This window comes from Rutilus rutilus (genome assembly GCF_951802725.1).
Source record: "Rutilus rutilus genome assembly, chromosome: 13".
NCBI classification, from domain to species: Eukaryota; Metazoa; Chordata; class Actinopteri; order Cypriniformes; family Leuciscidae; genus Rutilus; species Rutilus rutilus.
The window spans coordinates 13,756,827-13,771,737 of record NC_140218.1 but is presented as its reverse complement, the minus strand read 5'-3'; the positions used below and the strand labels follow the sequence as shown (position 1 = coordinate 13,771,737).

The window sequence follows — 14,911 nt, the reverse complement described above, 5'->3', positions numbered from 1 at the left end:
TATAAAAATAATCTTTCTGAAGAGAAACTATTAAAAACAATTGGTATCATAAACAATGGTAAATGTTATTAGTTTATATGTGCTGCTCTGTGAAATGCTTCCATGACCGGTCAGTAAATCTGTATATTGCATATCTGTACACGAACTAACAGTTCATTTAAAAATAAAATATTTTAAAACGAGTGCTACATACTGAACTTTTTCATTATTATAGTTTATTTCACGAATTAGTTTGTGATACAACTACTGAAACTACTGAAATGTTTTTCAGAAGATTAGCATGGTCTGCAGTGTTAGCAGAATGTGTTAGTGTAGAGTATAGATCTTTCACTATTAAAAATGAGTTTTAAATGAAAAGCAGTATTTTTCTTTAAAATTAGTATTTATCCGAATTCTGCAACAAAAATAAAACATTTTAGGATTGTTTTATTAGACGCTGGAGGGTACATATTGAAACTGGATAGTATGTTTTTCCTTAAACAGATGCCTCTCATAAAATGGTCTCAGAGATTTAAAATATCCATGGGATCATTTGACGTGCTTTGCACATATTAAATACCAAAACGTGTAGTGCTGGGTGTAAGGAAGGTCGAACACAATAGTATGTTACACATAATTTTATTTCATTTTTTTCCTTTGATAAAAGACAGTGTTTTACATTCACGATAGAGTCATCCTTTATGATAAGTGGCATTATTCATAGCTTTTATTTTTAGTGTCGTTGATTAAAACCAAGAGAAAAGTTTTCCCCCGGTTTAAAATTAAACCACATCTAAAAACAAACATAGCCTAAAGCATCAGCATTAACTTTGTGTTTATACAAGCAATAACTGAAATCTCCGGGTGCATATATCGTTTTCTGCATATGCAAGGAAAAAAGACAAACTCACAAATGTTCTATGACTATATTCAAGAATTGGGTGGAGCTGACACGTGACATCTATAAGGCATGTTTGCTAACCATACCGTGAATAAATATATATGCTTTATAGGTTTAACGCATATATATTAAAGGGTATAGCCTAATATAAAATTCTATGTTTTTGAACAAAAGCATCTTGACAATACGGTAAAACTCGACCCTTGAATATAAGCAGTGCAGAAATCAACACTACAACAGAATAATAAATCATACCAGTTATCCTTCTTTTAAAGTTGTAATAGTTTTGTTACATGCGAAAGTCTTAGATTAGAACTTGTAACGTTATATAAGCATATAATTGTGTTGCCTCAGACTCATAAAATCAGCGTTACTCAATACCTACACAGGCTCCAACACACGTACACATAAATAGAAAATACTTCTCTTCGTTCTTGCAAAACCGGATTAAAACAATAAACAAAAGATGTTACTGTTTAACGTGGTTTTGCATGATTTGAGAACTAATCGCTTGAATTTCACAGATCTTACCCAACAGAACCACTCCTACGCATCCATGTGTTCCAAATTGATATATGACAATATCTACTTTCGATCACGTGTTGCGGGGCGACTTAGACGGATTGCGCGTCATCTCGCCTTCCCAAATTTTCTCCTTCTGCAGCCCGAATCCAAAACATCATATCTGTAGTACGGACTACAGGAGAAAGATGTTTAACTCTGTTAATCTGGGCAACTTCTGCTCCCAGACGCGTAAAGACCGGACGTCCGAGTTCGGGGACAGGACGGGCTGTGCCTCCAACATCTACCTCCCCAGCTGCACCTACTACGTTCCAGAATTTTCCGCCGTCTCTTCGTTCCTTCCACAGGGGCCCTCGCGACAAATCACATACCCCTATTCCACAAATCTATCTCAAGTGCAACCAGTGCGAGATGTTTCCTATGGTCTGGACCCGTCCAGCAAATGGCACCACAGAACCAACTATGCATCTTGCTACTCAGGAGAAGACCTGGTGCACAGAGACTGTCTTCCGCCATCCACCATGACAGAAATGCTCATGAAAAACGAGAGTGTGTACAGCCACCACCACCACCACCACCAGCATCATCCGAACTCTAGCCACCCTTCCACCGGTTTCTACGCCGGCGTGGGGAAAAACAACGTGCTCCCTCAAGGTTTTGACCGCTTTTTTGAAACCGCTTATTGTAGCACGGACAATCAGTCAGAACATTGTTTACAAAAGAGCGAGATGAACAAATTAGAGACTTCGTCCCAACAAGCCACAACTGTTTCCGCAGCGCAGGAGCCGGAAAAGGACCCAGAGGATGAGGAGGAACATACCAATTCGGGCTCGTGCACTTCAGCAGCTACTAAGGACGGGAACGCGAGCAAGAGCAGCCATTCGAGTAGGTACCGAAGCTGTAAATGGGGAAAGGTTAAGGGACTAGCCCGGTGTTTTGTCGGTCAGATTTTATGTGGAGTTTTATAAGCATTCAAAGGATTTTATTATAACCTACAAAGCTCTTTCCTCCAACGAAAAGAATTTTTACGATGGGAAAGCGCTTTGAAAAAAGAGGATGTTATACACAGACGCTACTATCCCAGAGTCTGTGAAATTTTAAGAGCGCGCTATTGTGACAAATGCTAACTTTGATCATGAACTTGCGTTGAGCATTGCAACGGATTTTCTCGTTTAGCTGTCGGGGGTAAAAACCAATTGGGCAGAACATTACTTTTGGCATACTGTGAATTTTGTTTTAGCAGCTCGAATGTAAACTAAGTCCTTATTAGCTGTTAAACGTGCTGTGACTTGAGTTACCGTAGGGTTGATGTATATAGTCAATGACCACAATGTTAGTGCTTGCCCAGTGTCAGATATCTATCTATCTATCTATCTATCTATCTATCTATCTATCTATCTATCTATCTATCTATCTATCTGTCTAAAAATGAAAGAAATTAAATTTAAAAGAGGTATTTCTCTTTTTGGATTGCCACAAAATATACATTAAGGCCAATCAGAACTGTCGTAATTACGTTTCAGTAGACATCATTGGATATTTTAGATTTCTGCTATTTGTTTTTGCGGCGCTTCTCAAACTATAAGTAGGCTTTAGCTTGCAGAAGAGAAGCTAACATTCACGGCCATGTACAAGGGAGAGTACCTCAGGCCCATAATAAGATGCATTTGTTTGAAGTATTACAAAAAACAAAGAGAACACATTTTCACGTCATGTGTTCTATAATTTGTGAAACACATTTATTAATTAGCCTAATGTTATCCAAAATCAGGGAAAATGCATAGACAGGAAAAAAAAATCACTTAAGTTCACAAGGTAAAAAACAAAGTTTTTTTATTTTTTATTCAAGAACCTTCATTGGTTTACGTTTTTGTCGAGTTTAACATGCCAAATGTTAAATAATATTGTTTTCTTTTTTTATATATATACATTTAGATTTTTTTATAAGATTTCTCCACGGCTGTAGATATTAGAGTATTGCATCGGAGTGACATACTTAGTTGTGTCTGCTTCCTCATATCAGTAATCTTAGATGCTATCCATAGGCATTTGGTGACACTGGAGGTTACAAACACACTTTCAATACTAATAAAAAATAAAAATGTGTTGTGCTTTTCATTCTGTTTTTTTGCAGGAAGTGTTGTATAAGATAATCATTTAAAATGTCTTTTTTTTTTATTATTATCCCAAGGTACTCCGCGCACAAGAAAGAAGAGATGTCCATACTCCAAGTTTCAGATTCGTGAACTGGAGCGAGAATTTTTCTTTAACGTTTACATCAACAAGGAGAAAAGGCTGCAGCTATCTAGAATGTTAAACCTTACTGACAGACAAGTCAAAATATGGTTTCAGAATCGTAGAATGAAAGAAAAGAAATTAAGCAGAGATCGCCTGCAGTATTTCTCTGGGAATCCGTTGCTGTAATTGTTGAAATGGCGTTGTCTGTTATTTCATATTTCTGCAAACTCAAATTACGTATGTCTAAATATCCCCATTATTCTAATTACAATATTAGAATTTTTTTTCAAGGCCAGCAACAGTATTAAAAACGTTTTTAAAGGTTAACATGACTGTAATGACTGAGGCTGGGGACAGAAAATCCAAATTGTCAATCACAAACTAGAAATGGCAGTTTATATCGACACTAAGAAAGTGTCAATATAAACAGGCATTTCTAGTTTGTGATTTACAAAGTAAAACTTACACTTCTCAAAAATGTAACAACATTTTTTTCAAAATGTATATGACACCTCTTTTAAGTGAAATGTTTGAAATCTCCACTTTGAAAATGGTCTCAAAATAGCCTACTATAATATATTATAAAATTGTATCATTTATCCTTTTAAGGTTGTATATATGTATATTAAAACACATACACTCGACTCTGGTTTAAATCTGGAGATGTCATACTTTTTTATGTTTTCATCATTTAGAACTGTGACTTGTACAATCTGTAATATTGTATTCCTTGTACAGAGAATATGCATTGTGCATTCGTGAATGTAAATATAATGTTATTTTGAGTATCCTCACCCTATCCCTGCTGCTATTGTTCTTTACATTGCCTTTGCAGCCGTGTGAGCTTTGTTGTTCGATTCTTTAAATTATTTGCTGTACGCCCAAAGTTCTCATTTTTCGGAAGGATTATTAAGCGATCCGAATTGGCCTGTGTACTATATATTAATCAAAAATAAACGCGAATAAAGATAAACTGGTATATGTCAATTGTGACTTGATTTTAAAAACACACAAGGTAGTCTGGTGAAGTAAAAATTGTGGGAATGTGTATAACACTGCAGTAAAAACAGAGATCTGAGAGAAGATACAATAAACTGACCACTGCCAAGTAATGAAAACTCACTCTCTATACCTCTCTCTTGCTCTATCTCTCTATATTCGTCGTCTCCCTTCCACACGTTCGTTCAAGTGTATCGATATTAAGCTATATCGGTTGTTTTTCAATGAAAACTGTTCAATATAAAAATATTTAACATTTAGGGAATTTTAGAGATGTGTGTATTTGTCTAAAGTGACTAAGAAAGGGATGCATGAAATTGCTCTTGAACACGTCAAAAATTTAGAGAGCATTTCGGTAACGACTTTTAGTACCTTCTAAATGGAATCGCCACTCTTGTAGTCTAGACACTGCAATAAAGTCAGGGCCCTAAATTGCCTTTTTCTGACTTAATTGCACCGTCTGTTCGAGGGGAATGGTGTTCACTTCCGCAGTAAATAGTAAACAAGAAAGTCCGGCTGCTAGGACAAAAAAACTGAGACGTTTAAAAATGAACCCTTATTGTCTATAGGTGCAAAAAACCCCTATCAAACGATATCGCCCACATGGAATAATCTGTTCAGAAGAAGCTGAGTTGCATGCATCCTGACAAACCCAACAGAGGTGAGATATTGGTATTGCATGTTGTCCCCATGTGCAGTTTTATATGTGATCACACTACATGGATTTTGCCACAACATGTGGGCTCATAAGGCGTGCAAGTGTGCAGTTGGCACTTATGCGTATGAAGAAATTAAAAGTTGTCTTTGAACTTCAATAATGTCAAGGCCTTCACCTTTAACCTATTGTAATAAAGTGGAATCAAGGAGCCCCTTTTGTCAGGAAACGTGGTGAACAGAACAGAACCAATCAGCGCAAGTGGGAAAGGACCAAGGAATGTCTAAGAAGCAACACTTTGACCTCTCACATTAAACTACAGCAGGTAACTTTTCCAGTTTTAGCACTCCCATTAAATACGCTTTTATTGTCTCTGTAAAATGTAATATTTTCATGCTTGAAATATTGTATGACATTTTGGCATGTTCTTGACCATTTAAGCTTGCTTGGTTGTGACTTTTCCCGGGTAACAGGAAATAGATTTCTGACAGATTTAAAACAGAGATTGGAGTAAATATGCATTGATGCTTGAACGTGAATCGAAAACGGAGGGGAGGTCCCTTGCGAGCTGAATTAGTGTACTGATTTATTGTTGAGATTTAAACACAGTTAACTGTATTAAAACTCAACACATTTGTCCCTTTGTAAATTCCCAATGTAGTGACTTGTTACTTGTGTATGTGTGTGTGATGTGATAGTACAGATGATACTTTGCCACTGATCTTCGCTTGTACTGTGGGAGAGAAATGGCGGGTGGGGGCATAGCCAAGGATCAAGGCTGGAAGGCTTGTCTTCTTGTCACACCCACCAACCTTGGCCCTGGCTCAGTGACGTAGTAAATTTGCTGAATTCCATTCTCTTGCGTCGTCACACTAAGGAGTAGGAACTTGGACCGTCCACCTATCAAACGCCGGAGATACTGTCGCCACCAAACCAAAGCAATCCGCGCATATAGACTTTTGAACAATGACTAGTATAAAATCTTCATTTCGTGTCGTGGGTTGATTCGATTCATAAATGCGACTTTCCAAAACAAATTATTTTTTGTTGTAAGACGTTGTGTGGATATGGTAATTGTTCAGAATCGAATATAGTAGCCTAATATCTGCTAAACGGAAAGCAAGAGCGAAATGGAACACTTTCGAAGGCGCTCTTAGTTGGCAACAAGGAAAATGGCGGAGGCTTAGGAGGCATCAGCATAATGACTGTGGACTGAGTTACCACTGGATGTAAATACAACCTGGATTCAATTTTTACTTTTAAGTCACCATCATGCAACATAATCTATCCGAAGCATATGTCATATATATATATATATATATATATATATATATATATATATATATATATATATAGGCTATATATTTTTTACAAAGTTAATCAACATATTTGCATAAAAATATCAAGAGAATGTCAAGAGTCTAATATTTTCTGTTATGCCTATAATGCTCAAGTGTCCCATTTGACAAATAACACAAAAAATCAGACATGTTTTTGGCATCAGATTTTATAAAATGTTGGACTGTTGGAAGTGACAACAGTTTCCAATATGTGTGGTCTGAAAGATTACTGCAAGCCGTACAGTTGCGTAGGCTACTTTGGACAGAGCCTATTAACACTCATTGAATGCTTATACTTACTTCCGCTCTCCTGTGTGTGATGAAAAGCTGTAAATACAATTGCCACTGGTGCCCACGAGTCATTTGTATGGTCTTTCGTGATATTAAAATTTAATATAATGCTGATGTGCTTTCCGATTACCAGTCTCTGATTTATAAATGTCTTTAAAACGTTACATGCATCAACCATAAATTTCCATAGACTTCTGCGGCTGGACGCCTGTTTGGTGAAGGGAAACGGTTAAAAAGCGGGTCTCTTTAAATTGGAAATATGTTTTATGAGTGGTTTTAGATCCCAAACAAGCACGGAATATCCTACTCTGTTTTTACTCGTTTCAAGGCCAACAGACTTACGTAGAGGCCTACGTGGTGAAACTGGATGTGTTGTTTCATTTTCCAAAGTCGTTTTGACGACTATTCTTTTCTGTGCCGTTTTAGCTCAATTTACAGCACAGTGCATGTAATGACCCTTAAAAAATTATCAGAAATCAATACCTGCTCAAAAACATTGATCTATTCAACTATAAAAAAAATTATTATTATTATTATTTTTATACTATATGGAGTGGGTGTGAAAAAGCTATTCCTAATTATTATTATTTTTTTCACATACACTTCTTTTGTTTTCTGCAATTAACGTGAATGTTGTGCAATTCAATATTCTGTGTGATATAGCCCCGAAAGAAAAGGGGATTAGCTTTAGCTGTTTAACAGTAACAGCTGCATGTCGACATTTAATAGTAGCCTATCACAAACGTCAATAGAGGAAAAGGGAATGTTTGAGAATACTATTAAAAAGCCTCAAAGCCTTCCATGTGTTCTTTTCGGCATTCACACGGACAAAAAGAGAAACAGATCATTCAAATAGCACATAGACCAGTTCGGTTTCATTTTTATTTTTTGTAATTTTGATTCGTTGTTGTCGTTTTTCATCCTATGTAATAAGCTGTTCTGAAATAAGGGACAAAAAAAAAAAAAAAAAAAACATTTGATCACGCTCTTTACTTACATTAAGACAATGACTTTACATATTTAAGTCGACAGTAAGTAAATACAGTTTAATGGTACATTTGTTCAATAACTTTTTTTTAAGAAAGTACTCTCGCTGCAACACTAAAAATACATTACATTTAAATAATATACATCTGTCCATAATCCATAATGTACAGGCATTTTAAATGTTTTCATTTGACTCTCTCGTTGTTTCTAGACACAATACTCATCGAAACATAATATTATATTGAACAATATTTACTACAGTTTAAATGTGTAAATGTAGGCAACTTCTGGAATACGTTTTCATTGTCATGACATCTGGAATCAGAAAGTCACTGCGCGAGTGGGTGCAGCATGACCTGTAATTCATTAAGACACATTTTTATTTTAAATTTCAGTTTCCTATATTCAACATTGACTTGTAATTCCGATATACTTGCAATTATACCTAATATGCAATTATACAATACAAATTATATAAGTTGTAGACAATTACACACAATCTCAGATTTATAGGATAGGCTATATATACTTTGATAAATGCATATTTTCGAACACAGGTTATTAATCCCTTTGAATAATGTGCATTTCATTTAGAAAATAGTGTTAACATATACATTTACATACGTAAAATATAATGTTAAAAAAAATATTGGTGTACATAAAAGACCAGATCATGCAACGCATTGAATAAACTCTATACGTTTATATTCTGTCATGAGAGAGTGTATTTGTTTGTCTTAAAAGGCTGAGTGACAAGTGAACAGACCAATCACAACAACGCCCCATGTCTTTAGCTGGGTCTGACCTCGTTAAGAAATGCATTGGCCAGCAAACATAGAAAAGATCATTCAAGTCCAAAGGTTAATACAAATGTTTAAAATTATATAAATTGTAGTAAGCAACACTAAAAATGACCCAAACAGAGTACATAAAATACGTATTTTTACGTGTTTTTCCATAGTGTTTTTTCATTCCTCGATGCAGTTTGGTAAAACGGCAAAGTAATGACCTTGCCGAACACGAAGTGTATCATTTTACCTTTTCCCTAATTTAAAATGTGTGCTAAAATCGGAAAACATATTTATGTAGTGTGTGTATATTACAAGGAATCAGAGGAAATATGATTGGATCCAGAAACACAAATTAGCCTACACCGGTTTGACGAAAGACTTTGGGGAAAATGTACCAAATAAAACCAGGTTTATAAGGCTATTAGCCTATATAATTAAGTGACTGAGAGAAAAAATCAACACACTTACTAAAACGCACACAGCTAACGCTAACATAAAGGTAGGCTAAATAAACAGGCTGAGATACACAATTCAGAGCATGTTATTCACTTTTAATTATTTAAAAGTTTCCTTGTTGCTTTATATGCAGCGTTGAAGATCACAAATGCATTTAAGATAAACATTTAAATGTATGTATAAATGTAAGATAATTTCTGTACAATCTAAAAAATATAATGTGCTATTGTCGCCGTTTGAATTTTCTAAATTAATCCTTGGTTCCTCGTGTTTTATATTAGGCCTAGCCTACATAAAGTAAATTACACAGAAAAATATAATGGCGAAAACATAAGCAGTCATCTTTCCAAAAAACAAAACAAAATAAAACCTAAAACTAAAATATAACAAAATATTTAATTTAATTAATATATAATTGATCCCCCTGATGGAATTTGTAAAAGAGCGAAAATAACAAGGAATGGATTAAGTAGTGTGTGTCGAGATAGACAAGAACATTGACAGAACGTGTCAACAACGGCATTATTCTATAAAATTGAATGTCCATTTTGAAAACAGAGCCTACATGTGCAGACTTGTAAAAGTGTGTGGTAGCCTATTAACCTTCCTCTGTTAACTAATCTTGTGAAATTTGCCATTGATTTCCATGAAGTGTTTAGTTTACTTGCCTCTCTCTATTTTTCTTTTGCAGACGCATAAGCCACGTAACTGTATATCTGAAGACGATTGTTCTTTGTTCTGTTGTTGGTTTCCTTGTCCGTGAAAATCGGCTAGATGGCGCCATTGCTCCATGCTGTACCACATATTTTCAACAACTTGACCCCAGTGACGTCAAGACGGTCTGGCGCATCAAGGCCACTTTCAAAACCCTATTGGTCTGAAAATCACATGACAAAGCGCCTTGAATCCATAATTATGTTGCTGATATTTTTCGCCCCCCCAAAAGATGTCAGCGTCCTACTGTCCTTATCCTCTTCGGCATAAAGGAGATTGTTTTGAATCAAAAGAAAAACGAGCCAAGTTGCAAAATGTCATGCCCGAACAACGTGGCAGCCAACAACACATTCCTGATGGACTCGCTGGTGGGAGGAACATCTCCGTTCAGAGGTGAGAGCTATTCAACTAACTCTGGAATGTATATGCAACCGGCTGCAGAATATGGTTGCTCCATGATGGGTAGTTTTGGTATTGTTGGTACCCCTCTCTCCAAACGGGATGACTTGCAGCAGAGTGGGATGCATCTCAGCAGTTACCAGCACTCACATTACCTGTCGCAGCGGGACGCTTGGATCGCAGGCTCTAAAACTTACAGAGGCTCACAACCTGTTGCCCAGCCTTTGCATCCATGTTCCTTTCCAGCCAGCAATGTGAAAGAGGAAGCGATTCCTTGTCTTTACCAGCCTGATATCGACAGCGCCAAGGAGTCCGCTGAGAAATCCACCTACATCCGTCTGGGAGACAATAACAGCCACCCGAATCAAAGCGCCGTCTCCACCCCCGATTATTTCCGACGGAGCCAGGTGTACGCCAGTGAAAGGGGCCACCATGGAAGAGATGAGTTCGCCTCGGACTTTAACCCAATTCCCAGAATATCCACGCCTGTTGAGGCACTAGCAGCAGATGCATATGTCAAAAGCAGCAAGGCAAGGCAGGACCCAGAAGACAAGGGAGGGAGTACGCAGGAAGACGACATGGATCAGAGACAGGCTAGAAAAGAGGAGAGTGTCGCAAAAATAGACAGTTGTTCTGATGATTCCGAAAGCGAATTGAAAGGTGATAACTAATTCCCCTCTCTCGCTCTCTCTCTCTCTTATGCGTCTCTATAGCACGCATTGTGTTTATCGTGCAATGTATACGCGAAAATTCGTTTTTACGTGCATAGGATACGCATGGGTAGGTTTAGGGTAGGTTTAGTAGTGGTGTGGGGTGCGTGTGTATTATACGTTTGGTTAGGATTAGTGGTGTGTATTACACGCAATAAAGTGCATATCAAATGCACGCGAAAACTGCGTATCATGCACGTAAAAACTCATTTACACGATAAACACAATGCGTGCTATAGAGACGCATTTTCATGAGACCAGGCTGCTCTGCCACACAAACACACACAGACACGCAATAACAGCGTGCTTCCTTCTATGTACAACATGTAAACGGACATCCAAGTTGCACGTCAAAATTGCAGACCTTTTTGTTGCACAGACGACTGTTCAGGCCCTTTCTTACAGGCCCAGATTGGATCTTCGTCTGTTAAACAGTATCATGTGTGCTTAAAAATGAAACGGCATTTAACACCGTTAAAAAAAATAAAAATGGGTCTTGGCATTGATATAAACTGGACTTAACACGCGGTGCACTTAACGGTGCGCTCTAAAATACATCCATCCAAGCACAGCATAACAAAACAGTTCACACTAATCAGCTAAATTTCATTAAATTAGATTTTTTATTACACTTCATCCAGTTGGTTGTAGTTCTGCCCGCAATAGTGTAGACTAGAGTGAAAAAGTGAAAATGACGTTTTCCCCGCATGCCACAATATATATTGAAGTATTTTCTGTTATTGTTTTTATATTTATATATATATATACACAGGTTTAAATGAGGAATCATAAAAGACTACATCATTTCTTGATGATATTGGTAAATATTTATATAAAATTTTGTTTGCATTTAACGAAAAAACAATAGCCGTTTAAGTAAATAATGTCTATTTTAAATATTTTAAACGTTTAATTATTTGGACATGTTTAGCGCTTATTTTATAATGTTGTTTTTGTATTTTGTCGTAATAAAATGTCAGTAAACTTCTTCATTAAAATCTTATTAATGACATTTGAAATCATTGTGTGGTCCTTAAATAGCCTAATTAAATCAATGTGGTTAAATAAATGTGTAACTGACAAGATACGAAAAAAAAAAAAATATATATATATATATCTTCATTTATTTTACAAAGCTCTGCATCGCTCTCAACTGTAGGCAAGTTAAAGTCAGGTTATATATATAGGCCTATAGGCTATAATTCTTATTTTCTTTTCTTGTTTGATTAATCTCCGTTATTAAAATGTTTGGTAAGTAGGCTAGTCTATGAAATTTTCTGAAATCTACAGTAATAACACACTTATTCACACTTCCATCTGATCCTTTTTTTTTTTTTTTTTTTTTAAGTCTAGGCTAATTTGTTTAGTTAATCTAACGAGATAATTCAGCCAAAAAAGAAAAATAAATATTTGTTATGTTACTTTATATTATTTGCAAAGTATTGTATGTTTATCATTGTTTTTGTCTTGGTGGATGACGTTTCGATTTAAAATAATTGCAGGCCGATGACCGACTGAAATCACACAAATGAACTTGTGAAATTGGACGGAAATGTAGTCCGTCCAAGCAAGTATAGGCTACACATAGGCTATAGATAATCATTTAAAATGCATCAAAGAAAATGTCAGATAGCCTATGTTAAATTGAGGAACACGGCATCACTGCATAAGAAAAAGGCCAGGTTAGATTAAACCATTAGATCAAAGACCTTTAGTACAGAACATTGAGCATAACTTTTATTCTGAAGAACAAAGAATATAAATATGAATATTTTGTGGGAAAACCAACAAAACAAAAAATCTAACTAAACTAAATAACACGTTCAAACGAGGACCTGCAGCGCCTCATGCAGTTCTGTTATCTTGCATACTCCGGCATACCTATTTCTCTCTCTCTCTCTCTCTTGTTTACTTGTGCAGATGAGGCTAAATTGGAAAAAACAACGGGGAACTGGCTAAAAGCGAAAAGTGGACGCAAGAAGAGATGTCCTTACACAAAGTATCAGACACTTGAGCTGGAGAAGGAGTTCTTGTTCAACATGTACTTGACTCGAGAGCGCCGTCTGGAGATCAGCAAGAGTATCAACCTCACAGACAGACAGGTCAAGATCTGGTTCCAAAACAGAAGGATGAAGCTAAAGAAGCTCAACAGAGAAAGTCGCGTCCGAGAGCTAACAGGCTATAGCTTCAACTGAGGGCTTAAGAAACAGACAGAAGAAGAAATCATAAAAATGCATATTCTCTCGCGTTCCCCACGTTCAGACCCTCTCTATTTTTAATCTCTTTTTTCCCTTCTCTCATTTATCCCTTTTCATTCACAGACTCTCATACACACATACAAATATAAAATAGCAAAGGCCCATGACTTTCATTTCAAAGGAACTGGAACATCCTGCAAACAATCTTACATTTAGATTACAATTACACCCGAGTCTAATTTATCATTGTGGAACAGAACTGAATAATTGTAAATATGACAGTGGCGGAAGAAAAGGACGCTTGGTGCAAATATTCGTGGCAGATTTGTAATTTTGAAAACCCTTAACACAGAATATAAAAGCGAGATTTCTATTTGGATGTCTTAGCTTAATTTGTTTGCTGTCAGTGCGCGTGTCGTATACATCGCGCACTCTGTATTTTGCATGCGTTGTTATTGACGTGTATTTGTCAATTTGATGTTTAACTCGAGAGGCTGAAAAATAAAACAGGGGGTGGGAAAATATTATGTCCTGGTATGTCCTTCCCCTTGCATATTTTCTCCTGTATTCTGATGACAGAAATCTTGGGTGAAGATAGGGAAGAGAGGCAAAAAGAGAAAGTGCATAGCACTTTGAGTATGAGTGGAAGACTCATAACGTTGATTTAAATATTATCCAGGTGACCACAGTAAGTCAAGGTCATAAAATTGTAATGTCATGACGGTCCTGGAAAGCGCTGGGGGTGGATTTTATGATCTGCAAATATAATGTGCTGCTGCAGTAAAGATGCATTAAAAGGTGAGTGGAGGAGGGCTAATTCACATACTCGGGACTGCAATGTGCTGGCCTCACTGACGCGCTCTGCGGGCTGCCTGGCTGTTTTGGAACCAGGAACCTTTCATTATGGAGTTATGGAACGCTATGATACGATGGACTGAACACGGAAGAATGAAAGAACTACAGCAGCGGTGAATGAATGAGTGGATCCTATGAGCGATGCTAATCAGACCGTGTGCAGAACGTTCAAGGTAGGATAACGTTTTCCTTGTTTTTCCCCCTATTGAGCTGAGGGAGGCTTTTCTGGATACTCTCACGCGCTGGCATGGATAACAGCTTTGTTATAAGCGCATTTCTTGACAAGTGGACTTTGCTCTCTGTGCTTCTGACAGTTGTTGTTAAGAGAGTGCTGTTGTGGATAATGTGCCCCATGCTACTTCCAAGCACAATTTAAAGTTATACTAACATTATGTGTAATAAATTAATTTCAACTATTTGCAGTCCCTCTGAAGGACAATCTTTTTACAACAAATTTATTTTTATTATAAGGATTTGTTTACAGGTGCGTTTAGGTCTGAAAAAAAAAAGCAACAGGAAACTCTTTTGACAGTCTCATTCTTTTTTAATATCTGTACTTATTGCGTGCTAGAAATTTGTCAATGGGTTAGACATTTCTTTTTAGCAATAGCAATAGGCCTGCTGGTTTATAGAAATGTCAATTGGTGTTCATTTTGGTGTTCATTCTCAAATCTACCCAAAAGCCATGGCCTCTCGGCCATAGAAACACAACAGACGAGGTTTGATTAAATTAGCGCTCGAGGCTCTGAGGAATGGAATAAAACCCTTACTTATCTGTGCAGAGCTTGTTGTTTGTCTCCTCCTGTGGATAACGCCGTTACGCGCGGCTGGTGCGTGGTCTAGGTAGTTTCATGTTGTTGGGATTGGCTTCCTGGC

General features: G+C 36.8%; 2 protein-coding genes across 2 annotated transcripts; both read left to right on the top strand.

The window, feature by feature from the left end:
* The first annotated feature begins 1,413 nt into the window (after positions 1-1,413).
* hoxc11a (homeobox C11a) lies at positions 1,414-4,013 on the top strand. Its single transcript, XM_084428711.1, has 2 exons — positions 1,414-2,287; positions 3,594-4,013. The coding sequence occupies exons 1-2, from the start codon at positions 1,456-1,458 to the stop codon at positions 3,824-3,826; spliced, it is 1,065 nt and encodes a 354-aa protein (XP_084284837.1). The 5' UTR covers positions 1,414-1,455; the 3' UTR covers positions 3,827-4,013.
* A 6,063-nt stretch (positions 4,014-10,076) lies between these two features.
* hoxc10a (homeobox C10a) lies at positions 10,077-13,297 on the top strand. Its single transcript, XM_084428868.1, has 2 exons — positions 10,077-10,932; positions 12,903-13,297. The coding sequence occupies exons 1-2, from the start codon at positions 10,188-10,190 to the stop codon at positions 13,175-13,177; spliced, it is 1,020 nt and encodes a 339-aa protein (XP_084284994.1). The 5' UTR covers positions 10,077-10,187; the 3' UTR covers positions 13,178-13,297.
* Positions 13,298-14,911: the final 1,614 nt, after the last annotated feature.

Excerpts from the sequence above, each read along its gene's own strand:
- hoxc11a (XM_084428711.1), top strand. The coding sequence starts at position 1,456 with ATGACAATATCTACTTTCGATCACGTGTTGCGGGGCGACTTAGACGGA. Across the intron at positions 2,288-3,593 it reads GAGCAAGAGCAGCCATTCGA|GTACTCCGCGCACAAGAAAG; the intron begins GTAGGTACCGAA and ends TATTATCCCAAG.
- hoxc10a (XM_084428868.1), top strand. The coding sequence starts at position 10,188 with ATGTCATGCCCGAACAACGTGGCAGCCAACAACACATTCCTGATGGAC. Across the intron at positions 10,933-12,902 it reads TTCCGAAAGCGAATTGAAAG|ATGAGGCTAAATTGGAAAAA; the intron begins GTGATAACTAAT and ends TTACTTGTGCAG.